Genomic DNA, 17864 nt, shown 5'->3' with positions numbered 1-17864 from the left:
TTAATCGGCAGCTCATCGACAGCTACGTGGCAACTTGTTGGTGCAGTCAGAATTGAGACGGTGTGTCGAGAGGTGTGTGCAGCTCACACTATCATCAATATTTGCATAAACAGAAAACTGGCAAAGTAGGAATTAAAAAAAAATGCGCTGGCTTTTCATGGCCATACCTTTGTTCCATTTTATTTTAACAACTTCATTTTTGTGTTTTATTTGCATACACATTTATTTCACATTTGTTAGTCACATTTGTTATGAAAACCTGGATCCTATAGCTCAAAAACTGAGATTTTGGATTCACCACCCAAACATTTGTAAAAAAAACATCAGTATGGCCTACTCACTGTCATGTGAGTGTAATGTCAATGTTTTAGTTTTATTTCTATTTTTATCAAGACTCTAAATTCGTGCCGGGAAGTTCATTCTACTGTCTTCCTCCCACCAATCTACACAGCAACTTCTGCCGACACAATGAACACGTTGCACAGGACTCAACAGTGAGTGACGGCTGCAGTGTTGGTTTGCTTCGGGGATAAGTACCTGCGGCGTCCTGCACTATAGGGACGTCATTTTTAACCGGCGACGGAGTGGCAATGACGGGGCTGTAAGCTGGTGTGTTGGTTGGCATGACAACACTCAGAGTGGCTCCCAGAGAGGCGCTGAGCAGAGAGTATGACAGACAGGATGGAGAGAGGAGGTATGGGAGCGAGGGCAAGGGTGGTCGGAGCAGAGCAGGAGACAGTGATGTAGCCTGAGACTGGGCCGGCAGGCCGGCTTGCGGTACGGAAGGAGGAGGTGGAAGTGGCGGTGGTGGAAGAGGAGCAGGAGGAGGTGAGGAAGGAGGAGCGTTTTGGCTAGTGTCAGCAGGGGTGGTGGTGGTGGTGGTGGTGGTGGTGGTGGTGGGGCAGCCTAGTCCTGGAGAGACAGGTTGACCAAAGAGGGTGAAGGGCGGGCAAGAGGGAGGAGGGAGTTTGGGGCCGACAAACAGCGCACCCACACACACGCGCGCACACACACACACACATACACACACAGGGATGGGAAGTAAAAAGGGAAGATAAAGATAAGAGAATGATACAAAATGAGGCCCATTCAAGACAAGTAAGCACCAGCCAGAACTACAATGATGACAGAGGTGGCACCGCATGGAGAAAGCAGGTATATACAATTTTTCAAAATAAAACATGACTAAAAAAAAAAAGCAGGAAAAGTAGTCACTTGAAGCCACACTCTTATTATGAAACAATTTAGAGGAAATGGAGACGATGTACTGGATGTTCAAGACTTCTCTGAAGGAGCCTCCGGACTCTGGATTTAACTTTCTAGTAGGGTGAGGCTGAAGACTGATTCTAGCTGGCACCTCACAACATGACATAAGTCTGGCTAGAGTTGCTTAAATGAAGCTTTGGCTGTTTCAGATTTAAACTACTGTCTCGGATTTTCTTCGGATTCATGCATTTGTCTGTATTTCATCTACACTGCCCGTGTTAAATAAACAAATCCATTATTTAAAAAAAAAGAAAAGAATGACCAAGCACACCCAAGCAGATTTGATCTCTAAGTGAAAGCATGCGGCAGAGTACGGCTCCAGTGACGTACGGTAGGCCTGAACTCCTCGATCAGGACATACAGTACGTGACTTCATGATGATGAGTGATAGATGACATTGCGTGTCTCCACCTGTCACACTGGTGGCGGCCCCGCCCGTGTGTGCTTGTGTGAAGTGTCTACCTGCTGGGGAGCCATCATTGCCCACTGGGGTGCTGGTGCAGCTGCGGTCTTGATTGGACGACTCGGACGAGATACCCAAGGGGCTGCCACCGCCTCCCATGTAGTCCACGTAATCGTCAGCGTCCTCGACGGTGGCAGAGGAGTAACTGGAAGTGATATCGGAGTGGGCCGCCATGGCTCCCGACACCATGCCATGATGCAGGTCATCGGGCCTCTGGCTCAGTGGCATCACCTGGAGCCATGCAAAAACGGACACGGAACGCCTTTTAATTCATGCGGGGTTTGACTTTTGGAACGTCATGTAACGTTTTTACATGAGGCTTCCGGGGGGAGAAAAAAAAAAAGTACAAACAGAACCAGAAAAATCCACACGGGAATCCATTTATAGTACTTTTAATAGTTCTTTTCCATTTTTACATATCAGTCACTTTCACATCAGTGCATTAAGTACGTATGTTTGGCAGATGAGTTAATTTTTCTGTCAAACGTTTTCATTTTTTTATTTATTTTTTTTGCATTTGGTTTTTAGATCATATTTCGCCACTGATTAATGCAAAGGGACGCCAGTTTGATTCGGACTTCTGAAAGAACACATTTGCTGAAATTACCTTCATAAGTTACTATTAATAATGAATGAAATTCATTCACGAGAAGACACTGCTCATGCTAATCAGTATCAGTTGTCCCCAACCTTTTTTCCAACCGGGACCGATAGTAGAGATTTTTCACAGCAACCTTTCGTTGATGACCGGGTGGGGGATTTGTAGAGGGAGGGGGCTTTGGTGCTGATATTCCTGATTGTAAAGTAATCGCTGAGTGTGTGTGTTTGAGGGGAGCTGGAGGGGGGCAGTTGCCGATATCGACTACAAAATATTATTCCCAATTGGGCATCTACCAAAAAGAAAAACAAACAATCGACCCCCGCCCCACCACCCTCACCCCCCAGTCGACCTGTGCAGCCCGCTAGCAAACGGCCCGCGTATTGGTAACAGGGGCCACTGATTGTTCATTGAAATAGGAAAGAGCTCATTATCACTGGACAACACTTCCATTTGATAAATCTCTGCCACTGTTCACATTTTCTAATTTCTACAACACTCCTAGGAAATACCAATGTCCCATCTCAGATGAGCTATTTATCGAACAGTCCGGCGCGGGTCCTCACGTAGTCCTTGGAGGCTACCCGGTGCCCTCAGTGGTGATCCTCACACTAGATTTTGTATTTTTTATGAATATGTGAATTCATGCATTCATTTTCTGAGCCGCTTCATCCTCACAAGGTCGCGGGGGCCGCTGGAGCCTATCCCAGCCGTCTTCGGGCAGTAGGCGGGGGACACCCTGAACCGGTTGACAACCAATCACAGGGCACATAGATATGAACGACCATCCGCGCTCACACTCACACCTAGGGACAATTTGGAGTTTTCAATCAGCCTGCATCTATGGTCACGAGCTATGGGTCGTGACCGAAAGAACGAGATCCCGGATACAAGCGGCCGAAATGAGTTTTCTCCGCAGGGTGTCCGGGCTCTCCCTTAGAGATAAGGTGAGAAGCTCGACCATCCGGGAGGGGCTCCGAGTCGAGCCGCTTCTCCTCCACATCGAGAGGAGCCAGATGAGGTGGCTTGGGCATCTGATTCGGATGCCTCCTGAACGCCTCCCTGGTGAGGTGTTCCGGGCATGTCCCACCGGGAGGAGACCCCGAGGAAGACCCAGGACACGCTGGAGAGACTATGTCACCCAGCTGGCCTCGGGACCCCCCGGGGGGAGCTGGAAGAAGTAGCTAGGGAGAGGGAAGTCTGGGCTTCCCTGCTAAAGCTGTAGCCCCCACAACCCTAGCTTCTTCCGGATAAGCGGTAGAAGATAGATGGATGGATGAATCAGCCTGCCATGGATGTTTTTGAAATGTGGGAGGAAACCGGAGTACCCGGAGAAAACCCACATAAGCACGGGGAGAACATGCAAACTCCACACAGGAAGGCCGGAGCTGGAATTGAACCCAGTATCTCTGCACAGTGAGGTCGACGTGCTAACCACTCGACTAAGGGGCCAGTATACAGTATATTTATATTAATTAATATTTATTTGCATGTTTTTCTATGTTTTTATTTGGACGTGTAATCTTGCTGTTTCATATTTACTACAAATCACAATCATCACATGTTTGAGAAGATGCCAAAATATGATATTCGCTCTGGGCACTGTGTTTCCGATTAAAAATGAGTTTATTATTTGCAGCCAGTATCATCGTAAAAAAAGGAATTGCAGTCACGGCCTCAGAAAGTGTGTGGAAGACACCTGGCACCTGCTCGTGCAGACTTGTGTGTAATTGCCCTTTTGAGAATGGCATGCATCTTGTGTCACATGCTGAGTCAGTACCTGGGATGGGACGCGATCAAAGTTCTTCCCAAGCATCCGTCTCATGTGTTTGCGTGCGTGTGAAGTCATCTGGTGCTTGAGTAGGAAGGAGAATTGGCAGCCCTCGCGGATGCAGTGAAAGTGGCTGTTGACTTGGTTGTATTTGCAACCTGGCAAAACAGACCAAAAAATAAAAAAAAAGATTGTCAGACCCGGTTTGCAATGGCGGCCATAAGCTTGTTTTCTTTGAATATCGTCAGTGCAGGCGACAGCGGGTGATTATGATGAGATCGCACAAAGTGCAATATTCATACAGTTTAATATAGTTTTTTTAAATTTCATGATATACGGTAGCTATGGCAAAAGAAAAAGTGATCATAGGAGGAATATTAGATCACTGGGGTGTCACGCTGAGCAAGTCAGGACTTTTGTGCACTAAACCTGTGGAGCTCTTTTATTACACTGACATCCTTTATTCGATTAGGAATTTACATAAATAAATTCTCATTTTCTGTGGGCCAATAATGCGCACACACACCCCTGCGAGCCAAAGTAAATACACAATCATTGGCGTATTAAATTCATTTTTCCAAGTCGTCTTTTACTCCCTTTTTTTAAGCACCTTCTGCCCTTTTTTCCTGTTTTTTTATTCCCTAATTGATTGCTCATTTCAAATTTGAATGAATATATATATATATATATATATATATATATATATATATATTGTGCCACTTAATCAAATACTTTTTTGTAAAGGCAGGCAGAAATAATTGAGTAACATGCTGGGCAGGTGCTAGCGTGTCAGTAACCATGACACCCGGGGTTTTAGAGCGCCATACGTGTGTGTCATCAAATAGCTCAAATACACACACACGGGGCACATTTTAAACCGGGCAAAGTTTAGCAAATAACAGTGACCCCTGTGACATGGCGTGCCTTTTGTCACACACCAACCAGGTAACATCATCTGCGGTGTTCAGTTTAATGTCGCTGCCATGGAGACTGGCAAGCCATCAATTCTTTATGACGGCAGTGTTAGCCATGCTAATCCTTTCTGCTCCCCCAACACCGCCACCCCACGCCCCCGCTCAAACAATACACTTGGCAAAGCCGGCTGGGGACGAAAAACAGCTGTTTCGGGCCTGTTTTTGTTTGCTTTGTCTGAGTATTATGAAAATCCTGTGTCACTGCCTGAAAAAACAAAAAAACAAAACAAAAAACAAAAAAAAACCTGATCACTCTTAATTCATTTGTGCGCGGTGGCAACGGCGGCTGTGAGGTGCAGCTTCCCAGTGCAAACAGGCTAAACCAGACAAGCCGGTTAATTAACTAACACAAACCTAATTGCTCATTTCTGACAGGGGCAAAAAGGAAGAGGAAAACAAAGCCGGATACCCACCGACGTTATTGCTGCTACAGTACGACTACTTTGGGGACCTGACGTGTCATTGCGAGTCATAAAAAAAACTAAAACAACAAACAAACAAACAAATACGAACACCTCCCCCCCTCCCTCATTGCAACACTGCTTTTACTCTTGTGAGAGTTGACCAAAAATCAATGTACATCTCCAGGCACGGGAACTAAAGCTTGATCGTCAAAGTCCGAGAACAAGAGGTTGTCATTTTTCCGCTTCAAATTAGTACCGGGGGAAACCGAGGAAATGAACGGCGCTTTGAGCAGTAAGTCAGAACGAGACACGCTAACAAAAAATAACAATGGAGGAGAACTCGGGTCCCCGCTATATATTCCTGCGGCTTTTCTTTCGAAGCGAGGCGAATGCTATTCGAGAGGAAACTGACGATAGCAAGACAACGGACAGCTGCAGCAAAGTGGAGACTGCGGTGCCGAGAGTCCGGACCTAAGTACCTGCATTGTTACTGTATTTAAGTTGAATTCTCACAATTTCATACTTTATTTCATGATTTATATTTATGGAAACTTACATTCAATAAATAAAACCTCTTAGCTCTTCATGATTACAAAATATTGTTAAATCAGAAAACATTCATCATTGTTGTAATGTCAACCGCGGAGCACAAATACCGTTTGGGGAAAGTAATGAAAAGAAGTGGCAGGTAATGAGGAAGCGTGTGTGTGTGTGTGTGTGTCTGTCGCTCCCTTCGGCTTGAGGCCAGCAGATGCCAGCATCACAATGAACCGGATAACTCATTACCCAACATGCAAATCTTGAACTACGCTGGTGAAGAAAACCAAAGGAATAAAAATCCTAAAAAAACATCAAGAAATTTTAACTACTCATTTAAAAAATAATAATTTTAAATAATCATTTTACTTTTAATACAAACATCCAATCCGAATTTAGTCATATTCCACAAGATGACTGTTAAAAATGAACCCCTCCCCCCCATTATTTTACTTTCAGGTACTTTACACTGCCGATAACAAGCTAATGTTAGCATGTGGTTTATTTTCGTCATCGCTAGCTGTGTATTCTCAAATTTTACGACGACAAATGATGAATCTGCTCCAGCAGCAAGGGGACACCAATAGCTTACGGTACTACAAAATATAAATACTATTTAACTCTTACTTTCAGAAAATGGTTCACAAAATTAGTAATTGTGCCGAGCCAATTAGCTACCAACTACAAGAGCAGTTTTTCTCAACCTTTTTCGAGCCAGGGTATATATGTTACAAAAAAATCAAAACAGTATTAAAACGCATACGTCACAAAAAAGCAAATACTTAACGCTTAAATCATGATGGGTACATTTAGTGGAAGAGACTTTAATTGATTGTGCCTGTCACTATATGTCATTGGCGTAGCCAGGGACAGATAAACAAAGATACAGACGGTAACTTGATGCAAACAAACAATACATTTTTGAACTAACTCTCACGACACATTAATTTGTTGCAACGCAATGGTCGAGAATCGCTTCCCTCAAGGATGAGAATGTTTCTTACCAAGTCGCCCGCACTCCTCCCTCTTGGTGAAATATTTGAAGCCATTGGCGGCGCGGCGCTCAGCCTTCTCGTGCTTCTTGATGTGCCATGGCAGCTTGGTGGTGATGTTGGTGACGAAGTAGCATCCGGGCCGCAGACAGTGATAGTGGCCCCTCATTCGGAACTCACAGTGCTGCACAGACGAGACGCGCAGAAGATTTCATGAGGGTGGTTGTCTGCGAATGCTGAGTGATAAGCTTTGTAATGCTTGAGTAAAGTCAATTTTATCCGACTCAATATAAGGGTGAAATATGTGACGTAGAGTGCTGTGGAATAGTATTTGTTCCCTTCCTGATTTCTGTGTTCTTTGCATATTTTTCACATACAAAGGTTTCAGGTAGCCCTCCAACCAACCTTGTTCATTTACAAAGTAACTGTGACTAACGAGTTTTGAAGCGAGTTAAATTTCACAGGCAAGACCCGAGCACCACATTTGTTGAATCAGGAAATCACATGAATAGAATCACAAGACTCTGCGGCTTCAGCAAACCACAATCAGAATCAGAATCAGAATCATCTTTATTGGCCAAGTATGTAGAACACACAAGGAATTTGTCTCTGATATAACACGCTGCACTAGTATCATCGTAGACAACAAAATCATTGAACCATTTTAGAGTATACCAGTAGTTTTGTAGTACCATTTTGTGGTGCAAGAAGAGTGACTATGTCAGTGACTGTTTAAGGAGTTAATGGCTAGAGGGAAGAAGCTGTTTAAGTGTCTACTGGATTTGGTGCGCATGGATCTGTAGCGTCTGCCTGAGGGGAGTGGCTGAAAAAGGTGGTGGGCAGGGTGCGGGGGATCCAGGAGGATTTTCCGTGCCCTTGTCTTGATTCTTGCAGTGTGCAAGTCCTCAAGAGTGGGTAGGGCAGTGCCAAAGATTTTTTCTGCCGTCCTAACTGTCCCACAATCAGAGCCATTATCCACAAATGGATACAACTGGGAACAGTGGCACACATTCCCAGGTGTGGTCGACCAGCTAAAATTATTCCAAGAGTGCAACGACAACTCATCCAGAAGGGCGCAAAAGAACCTAAAACGACATCCAAAGAACTCCAGACCTCGCTGGCCACAGTTCAGGTCAGTGTTCACGACTAGCATAAGCAACAAACAAAAAAGGCATCCATGGGACAAGACATCTTGATTATCCTCAAGACTTTTGGAAAACCATTCTGTGGACTGATGAGTAAAAAAAACCTGTGTCATGGTCTGTGGCTGCTTTGCTTCCTCAGGAGCGGGACAACTGACTGTCATTGATGGGACAATGAATTCTGCTGTCTATCAGAAAAAGTAGGAACATCCGACAGTCAGTTTGCGCCCTCAAACTCAAGCGCTCTTAGATCATGCAGCAGGACAACGATACGAAACAAAACTAAATTAAGGTTTTGGAGTGGCCAAGTCAACGTCCGGATTTGAAACGTGCACTTCATGCTACGAAACCCTCCAATATGGCGGAGTTGAAGCAATTCTGCGAAGAGGAGCGGGCCAAAATTCCTCCACAGCGATGTGAAAGACTCATCACCAATAATTATAAATGCTTGATTTCAGTTATTGCTGTGAAAGGGGTGGCACAGCCCATTATTAGGTTCAGGGGGAAATTACTTTTTTCACATTGGGACAGGTAGGTTTGTTTTTGTGTCGAAATAAATTAAATTGGCATTTACAAACCGCATGGCTATCTCAATGTGAAATTCAAATTGTTATGATGAACTGAAGGGCGGCCCGGTAGTCCAGTGGTTAGCACGTCGGCTTCACAGCGCAGAGGTACCGGGTTCGATTCCAGCTCTGGCCTCCCTGTGTGGAGTTTGCATGTTCTCCCCGGGCCTGCGTGGGTTTTCTCCGGGTGCTCCGGTTTCCTCCCACATTCCAAAAATATGCATGGCAGGCTGATTGGACGCTCTAAATTGTCCCTAGATGTGAGTGTGAGCGTGGATGGTTGTTCGTCTCTGTGTGCCCCGTGATTGGCTGGCAACCGATTCAGGGTGTCCCCGCCTACTGCCCGGAGGCGGCTGGGATGGGCTCCAGCACCCCCCGCGACCCTAGTGAGGATCAAGCGGTTAGGAAGATGAATGAATGAATGCATACACTTTGGGCAGACCAGTTGTCCAGTGGTTAGTGTGTTGACCTCACAGTGCAGAGGTACCGGGTTCAATTCCAGCTCTGGCCTTCCTGTGTGGAGTTTGCATGTTCTCCCCGGGCCTGCGTGGGTTTTCTCCGGGTGCTCCGGTTTCCTCCCACATTCCAAAAATATGCATGGCAGGCTGATTGGACGCTCTAAATTGTCCCTAGATGTGAGTGTGAGCGTGGATGGTTGTTCGTCTCTGTGTGCCCCGTGATTGGCTGGCAACCGATTCAGGGTGTCCCCCGCCTACTGCCCGGAGGCGGCTGGGATGGGCTCCAGCACCCCCCGCGACCCTAGTGAGGATCAAGCGGTACTGAAGATGAATGAATGATGAACTGAAATCTTTGTTTTGTGAATAATAAGCAAATGACACAGATTTCAGGACGGGGACACATACTTTTTCATGGCACTGTATTCTGTGGCCGCCTTACTTTCGTCAGTCGGAAGACTTGAAAGCGAAGCTCATGATGTCTTTGAATTGTCGGAAGATGATATCGAACGGCTGTATTCATCAATAGTGCTCATTTGGTTGCACTGATGCCTAACATGCATACGATGACAATGACATAATGATCCTGTCCACTGTCTGCCGCTATGCTGTAATGTATGAACCGGCATAAACCGCCACAGTCCTCGATTCATAACTGCTCCGGGGGAGTCTTCAGGAGGCACATTTGCATGACATCTGGTGATTGCTATGATATCCTGTGATGTATTAACGCCCCTTGATTGTCTTCAGTGTCTTGACTTTCTTGATTGTCATTTCAGCTTGGCAACGGCACAACAACATTTCTGATTTCAATTTCGAGATGAATTACTCCCTCTTGGAACAGGGCCACTGTCTAAGAAGGACACAGCGTCACCCCTCCTCTCTTAACGTGTCTGTACACCACCATCTGTTGGTGGGGCCCGCATCCCAAAGGACTGAGCCAAATAAGATCTGCTCCGTTCGGGGAGATGAAAGCTGGTGGAGGAGGAAAGGAGAGATGGGAGGGAGAGGAGGGTGAAGGGAAGGGGTGGGGGTGGGGGGGTTGCATTTGTGAAAGGGGTGATTTTCGGCACATTAATGAATTCATTTAAACGCTTTTCCAAATGTGGGCTCATGAGAGCAGGCGGGGGGCGGGGGGGGGGCTGCCATTTAGGTTTCATTTGCAAAGCATTCCGCTGATTTTTGCCCTATTCCAGACAGCCTTGTTTACTGTGCCAGTGACAATGATTTATTGGGTAATATCAGCTAAATTGGCCTTTTCTGAGAGGAGAATGCGGCAGTCAAAATGACATTATTGACATATAAACAGGCATTACTGGGGTGACTTGACTGTCTTCTTCAGCAGAGATGGAAGACGCTGAGCCACGCTTGTGAAAGCCTTGAGTCCAATCGCCTCAAATCGTGCCATAATGGGCAACATACTTCATGCATTGAAAATGCCAGGAGGTGGGGAGGGGGGGGGGGGGACAGAAGGTACTAACTATCACAGTGAACTCACCTGGTTGGGACACAGACACTGAAGGGAGTAGTAGGAGAACTGGTCGCGGACGTTGACCAGGTTGTTGTTGGGGTTAATGTGGTCCAAACAGTGGGACTCGGCCTTGCCGGACGTCTTGCACACGTACTTGCAATTCCCGAATAAGCAGTGGAAGTGGAACTTGTTGGAGTACTTGCAGTCCGTTGCCAAACAGGGATCACTGAATAAAATAATGAAAAAAAAATAATTAAACACTCATCCGCTGCCGGCGGCCCGGTAGTCCAGCGGTTAGCACGTCGGCTTCACTGTGCAGAGGTACCGGGTTCGATTCCAGCTCCAGCCTCCCTGTGTGGAGTTTGCATGTTCTCCCCGGGCCTGCATGGGTTTTCTCCGGGTGCTCCGGTTTCCTCCCACATTCCAAAAACATGCGTGGCAGGCTGATTGAACACTCTAAATTGTCCCTAGGTGTGAGTGTGAGTGCGAATGGTTGTTCGTCTCTGTGTGCCCTGCGATTGGCTGGCAACCGATTCAGGGTGTCCCCCGCCTACTGCCCGGAGACAGCTGGGATAGGCTCCAGCACCCCCCGCGACCCTAGTGAGGATCAAGCGGTTAGGAAGATGAATGAATGAATGAATGAATGAATCATCCGCTGCCTGCTATTTTTGACCATTTTGACTTTTCAAGACCCACAGGATATTGTGGTCAATGATGATATCGGCGCCAAACTACCAAATGTAACACCAGACTTTGCTCATCGGCAGAAAAAGAAACGTTTGATTCTGCCTTTTGCCGTTCTTTTGTAACCAGCTGTCGAAAAAATGGAGGTGGCATAAAATGAAGCTGTTTTTCCCAGCACGCTCAACTAAGTCCTTCTCATATCTAAAATTGGTTGTTGTGCATCATTTAAGTTGTTTCGTTGTCAGTTTGAAATTTACAGTGCATCCCTGTTAAAAACAAAAAACTAAAACGTAACCATATGGCAGCGATTTTTTTTTTTACAGAGTTTAAAAAAAACTTGGGTTCGATTCCAGCTCGGGCCTCCCTGTGTGGAGTTTGCATGTTCTCCCCGGGTCTGCGTGGGTTTTCTCCGGGTGCTCCGGTTTCCTCCCACATTCCAAAAACATGCATGGCAGGCTGATTGAACACTCTAAATTGTCCCTACGTGTGAGTGTGAGCGTGGATGGTTGTTCGTCTATGTGTGCCCTGCGATTGGCTGGCAACCGATTCAGAGTGTCCCCCGCCTACTGCCCGGAGATGGCTGGGATGGGCTCCAGCACCCCCCGCGACCCTTGTGAGGATCAAGCGGTACGGAAGATGAATGAATGAATGAGTTTAAAAAGGCATAGAGAATTGATTGGATGGTGTACAAAAAAAATGTTCTGCAATACATGAGCAATTGACATTTCCTCATCACAGAAAGCACCACACTTCCAACACTCAGATTCATCAATTATTTGTTTAAAAAAAACAGGCCCAGAGACTAATCGTACTAATTTGTGAAAATAAATGAAACCGACCAAAATAGGATAAAGGAGTTTTCACGCGTGGCAGTGACAAGATGTTTTGTGTTAATCCTTTACCAAGCGCAATGTGCAAGACGCCACTATTTATCACCACGTAAACACTAATCCACGGCAGACGAAGTAACACGTCTTAACACATACCGCCTAACCACTTTATGCGATTTTCAAAACAAAACACAATTTTCAGCTCAGCATATGAGCAATGTTTGTAGAATGTGTTACTGCAGGCGATGGTCCAGTTTTGTGTGCCTGTGAGTGTGCGCAAGCAAATTGAAGCGCGTGCGGGGGAATGCATTTGTAGTCGAACAGAGTTCTAGTTGTCCTACTCATTTTGAACTCATGTTTGTCATACTTTTCCTGGAACTGCAGAAAACCAGGTTTGACTTGCGGCTTTGCATTCTCCAACGAGGTGGTGGCCAGAGGGGAGTTGGCCGGCAGGTTGGGCATGGAGGCCGGCATCTGGGGGATGCTGCCGGTCAGCTGCTTCCAAGCCAACAGGGAGGGAGGAGGGGAGCTGTAGCCACCGGACGAGGGGATATGCGTCACATCCACTGAGGGGTTGTTGGCCATGGAGACGGGGGCAGCGGGCCGCAGAGGACCGCCCTCGCCGGACACTTTGCCCTCGCTAAACGGAGGCTCCGACTTCACTTTCAGAGTGGCTCGGAGGTGGAAGCTAAAAAAACACAGGAGATTGTTTTTTTTTTTTTTTTTCCCTTTTGATGCTCGTAAAGTACATCAAGGACCGTAACGGTTGCGGCACATACTTTGCGTGTTTTATGGCTCCGTCCACAGTGCTGAAGAGAGCGCCGCAGTCCTCGACTAGACAGTGAAAGTGCACTTTCTGGAGGAAGTCACACTGAGCCTCGCAGAAGTCATCTGTGTCAAACCTTGACGTCGATGGAGAGACAGAGTGAAACCATTTACAACAAATCACACGACTGATGTCACCGCTCTGTATTATTTCACATGACAAACCCATTTAGATTCCCGTCAGACTCGGTTCAAACGGAAGGAACATTTTTCGGGGCTTTCCTGTGATACATACAGTATGAGAGAGACAGTGCTGCGACTACAATGACTGCCCAGCGATGCATTTTGACATAAAACAAAATACTCTACTCACTCTTAATGAATATAAATGACACTGAATGTTGGTGCGCGGGAGGTGGAATATTGTACCCCCCCCCACCCACCCGCCCCCGCAAAAAAAAAAAAATCTATCTATATAGATCAGTGGTTCTTAACCTGGGTTCGATCGAACCCCAGGGGTACGGTGAATCAGTCTCGGGGGTTCGTCGGAGCCTCTGCCATGGAGGTTAGACACACCCGACTCAACGTTTCAATCAGTGATGACACGACCACTTGGCCGGTGCTGGCGATCACATGACATTGCTTGTCCAATCAGTGCGGTGGAAAATTTAGTTGACTTAGTAGTCAACGTGTGACTGTCGTGATCGTACGTCGTACTATTTATTTATTTTTTTTAAATATACTGATCTCTTGAAGTTGTATTAATGTTTTCGGTGTTTTAATACATGCGTTTTTTTAAATATCTTGAATTTGTAAAAAATATATTTTATATAAAATATTTTATATAATTTTTATTATATATTATAGTATATTTTATATTATATAGTATATTTTTATTTTCGGTTTGGGGTTCGGTGAATGTGCAGATTAACTGGTTGGGTTCGGTACCTTTAAAAAGTTAATAACCACTGATATAGATAGATCATCGAGAGATAAATAATTTGAACCCCCCCCCAAAAAACATTTGCAGAATTCTATACTTGAACGAAAGAATGATTAGCCCTTCACAAGAAACATCTAATATATGCTTGTAATTTTATCAAGACATCCTTCCAACTTACCTTTTTTTTTTTTGCCTTTTAGAATTTTCTTTGACCGTTTTACAAAATCAAAAAGTAGGCATAACTTTTTAAATTTGGCTCTAAAATTCATGAATCAATGGCTGACTTTGAACCCTTTCAGGGACAGCGGTTACTATAGTGGACAGCTTTATCATGTTATCGGGTTACAGGTTATCATTATTGGCGCATGAAAGGGTGAAAGACCAACATCTGAATGAGATAGGAACTAAAAAGTCCGTTGATGGCGGTACAATTTGACCATGAGTTCCATGCCAACTCTTTACCTGCGGAGGTAAGTCCTCCAGATCTCGCTGGGCTTGTCGAACTGGGGCCTCTTCAGAACTTGGCTCAGGTACTGGGCCACCTCTGAATTTTCGCCGGCCTGGCCGCCCTCCAGCTCCGTCTTCAGGTGCATGGCGTTGAAGAGTGCAGGGTTCACCTGTGCCATCTATAATAAGAGACGCGACTTTAAAAAAAAACCCACGCTGGGCTCTTCAATATGCTCACCGTGGTGGGAAGAGTTTACACACAGCCGCACGCGCGCAAACGATTTGGCGAGAGGAGGAAAAGCGCAAACGGAATGACAAACATTTGGCTTTTTGCTTGAGTGCAGGCCAGGAACGTTTGCCAAGCGTCCTCGTGGGACTCACGGTTAACCCTTTAAAGTGATGTGGAGGGGTTGGGGTGGGGGTGCGGGGGGGGGGGGGGGGGGGGCTTGAAAAAGGCCCCAAAGCCAACCTGGCAAGCTTTTTAAGCTCTCTGGCTTCAATGGAAAGCGAGCACAAGTCCATCTTGGAGCTAATAATGATGACATTGTATGGGAAAGGAGGTCTTGAACAGTTGCCCATGTGTAAAAAGAAATGAGGGTGGGGGGACAGGGGGGGGGGTTGACCTGTCATTATAGTGATTAGAGACATTGTCCATTTTAATCATCACAACACACGCACGCGCATGTAAATATCCACAGCCTAACATTTGAAGTTTCAAAAAAAAAATGAGGGTACACCTCCCTCTTCCTTTCTACGGCGGCATTTTAATCATATCATTTATAAACGGTGGATAAATGCAGAGCCAGACAGGGCAAGGAGAAGGAACATAAAGGCAGGGGGGGGGGGGGGGAAAGGGCAACTCGGGTTCAAAACAGCTCATCAGAAAACAAACATGACGATATATCTGGCGTTGCAGCCAGCTACTACTTCATTATATTAATTTGTGTGAGGTGCGATGGAAATTACTCTGTGTGAAAAATGGCTGGAAAATTTAAATGATACAAACTCATCTTATTAGCGGCGAAACATTAAAAAACAAACAGGCCCCACCGTGTGCCGCTAATTTGTCTTGGGATGAAAGGGCTTTGATGGATGGATCTTACCTTATTCATAAGCGAGGATAAAAGAGATGCATTCCCCGGTACGGCATGTCCATTTGATTCATTACTACTGGAAGAAAGAAAATGAACATTGTTTTGTAAAGATTTGCATGAGAACAGTAAATATTACTATTTATCACGCAAGGTGTGCCGGTCTAATGAAGATGAAAACACTGTCTTGTTAAAAAAAACAAAAAAAAAAAAAAGACTGAGTTGAAGTTGAAGGTTTTACGCAAACATTCTCCTCAGACACAAAAAAAAATAAATCGAGACACGAAAGGATCGGAATAAATGGAGTGTTTCTGATAAACAATCTTGTCGGAAACTCTCGCTCGGTCCACATTTTGCGGGAAAAAAAATAAAATAAAAGACACAGTATACCTGGTGTCTTTCTTGCTCAGGTCCAAACTGTGTTCTTGTGTGGAGTCTTGCGAGGCCCCCGAGTTGGCTTCCGCTGGTTCTTGTTTGACTTGAGCCAGATGAAACTGGCTGACTGGCACCGGCTGCCCGCTCCCTAACAATCAAGGGAGAAACAACAACGTTATTGTTGGTCAGCACTATTACCCTGTGACGAGATCCATTCTGACTTCTGTCCCGGCCCCAAAAGAGAACTGGGAGTGATAATTATTGTGAAATTATGTCAGGCCGTCAAGCCTTTTAAATGGTGATTGAGAGGTGGGCGATATGAGGGAAAAAAACTCCCTTTTCTGCAGCCCTTGTCACAACTCATTTGCCGGGCTGCCTCTTAACTGGTCATTAAGTGAGATGCTAATGCTGAGGGAAAGTGGCAGCCTCAGATTGGACCCCCCCCCCCCCTCGCCCCTCCTCTCCCTATCTGGTTCCTCGTTGGCCTGGCGACTGCGCTGCAGCCAATACTGTACCGCCGAGCGTACCCACGAGGAACAGGGGTGTTAAGACGGTCAGATTGGAGATGACAGCCAATCAGAACGGTTCAAACAAAGCGACCTCCTGCTCCCGTTCTGATCCAAATAGGTTATTTGGAAGATTCGGCGAAGGAGGAGTACGCAAATTTTCAGTGGCACTCAGTCGAATGCAAATCTCTGCCAAGGCCGCAGAAAGTATCACGAAGACCAACACCAAAATCGAGCCACGGTTTCTTCATCTAAGATACAGTGAAAAATACCAAAATTCTGCATCAGCGTATTTTTTCAAGAGCCAGACCGGGACTTTCTTCTTTCATCAAACCACACGGTCTTCTCAAATTTCCGTAGAAAATGGTTCAGTCAACACCATTTCCTCAAACTTCGTTAACTTGTAAGTGCCTCTGTCTTAAAATAGACAGGAACTTTTTTCCCCCCCCCTCCATGAGGAAACCCACTTGTTCACACACTTGCATTTAAGAATGAATGGCTGGGCACATTTCATGTTGTTCGCTAACCAAAACAGCAGCCCAAACCAAAGCATTAGCCGAAGCCTTAGCCAGTCTCTGATAATAAATGATGATTTTTTTTTTTACGAGGCAAAATATCCACAATATTTCATTTTTAAAAAATAGGATTTTCAAAATAGGATTTTCAAAATAATGGCCGACCTCATAAATGGAGCCAACTAAAGGAGGAAATGTGAACACTAGCAAATAAAAAAAATAAATAAATAAAAGAAAGGAAATTATAACCCCCTTGGTGGTGGTCATAAACAAAGACCAAAAGGGACGACGTAAGGCTGAAACGTTGACAGGAAGATGAACCCTCTCCTCCCAAATCCCAAGGGATTGAAATATTAATTTGTCCCGGGGCCATGCGGGGAAGCTGAGGCTTTTGGGAGACAATAAGTGGTGTTTTATCCGCAAAAACGGGAGCACACACACACACACACACACACTCGAGACACCGAAAACATCAGAACACCGGCAGGGTTTGGACTCTGGTTAGGAATTGGGGCTTGCATTGAGGGATTGTGACAGGCAAGGTCATGGGCAGCCAAGTGTGTGCCCTTGGCCTCATCCTGGTAAGGCCGCTCTCCTTTTTATATATTTATTTATTTATTTTTACTGCTGGGGAGAAAACAAGAACAAACGTACGTGAGGTGGGAGGGTGGACATAACCATGATGCCCCCCCCCTCCCAACACCACCACCACCCCACACCCCCTCTCCCTCCTCCTATTGGTGCTGCTACAAGATGACCCAGAGACATATCAAGCAGAATAGAAGTAGAAAGGCCAGTCTTGGGCCTTGTCAGCTAAAAGCTCGGAGACGGGCAAAGTGTCAATGTCAGTTGGGCTTGACAATGGCCGTGGTTTGAGGGGATTGTTGGTGAGCGTTGGGCGGCGCTCAAAAAATAAAAAATAAAAAAATGCAGTCAGAATGTTTCAACTGATGCTTTGAGGTCATCAAGACTCGCAAAGTCCAGACTTCCCCACCCCCAACTTGATCACACCACGCACAAAATTAACGAGTCGGCCTTGTCACCGACAATTAAATCAGTCCAAATGAGA

At 45.7% G+C, this 17864-nt stretch overlaps 1 protein-coding gene across 8 annotated transcripts in view; it reads right to left on the bottom strand.

Annotated features, from left to right (window-relative positions):
* casz1 (castor zinc finger 1) overlaps positions 1-17864 on the bottom strand; it is a 200189-nt gene that overhangs the window by 4948 nt on the left and 177377 nt on the right. For 4 of the 8 annotated variants that reach the window (XM_052050425.1, XM_052050416.1, XM_052050376.1 and 1 more), the window contains 10 exons: positions 15790-15922; positions 15412-15478; positions 14324-14487; positions 12933-13055; positions 12521-12841; positions 10667-10865; positions 7018-7189; positions 4108-4256; positions 1729-1960; positions 538-912 (listed from right to left, as the gene is read on the bottom strand). In XM_052050425.1, the coding sequence (XP_051906385.1) occupies positions 538-912; positions 1729-1960; positions 4108-4256; positions 7018-7189; positions 10667-10865; positions 12521-12841; positions 12933-13055; positions 14324-14487; positions 15412-15478; positions 15790-15922 (1935 nt within the window). The remainder of the gene's footprint in view (positions 1-537; positions 913-1728; positions 1961-4107; positions 4257-7017; positions 7190-10666; positions 10866-12520; positions 12842-12932; positions 13056-14323; positions 14488-15411; positions 15479-15789; positions 15923-17864) is intronic. The other 4 variants (XM_052050386.1, XM_052050406.1, XM_052050435.1 and 1 more) reach the window with 3 other exon arrangements.

This window comes from Hippocampus zosterae, chromosome 2 (assembly GCF_025434085.1).
Source record: "Hippocampus zosterae strain Florida chromosome 2, ASM2543408v3, whole genome shotgun sequence".
In the NCBI taxonomy this organism is placed as follows: Eukaryota; Metazoa; Chordata; class Actinopteri; order Syngnathiformes; family Syngnathidae; genus Hippocampus; species Hippocampus zosterae.
Note: the sequence above shows the minus strand (reverse complement) of the source record. Positions and strands in the feature narration are given on the sequence as shown.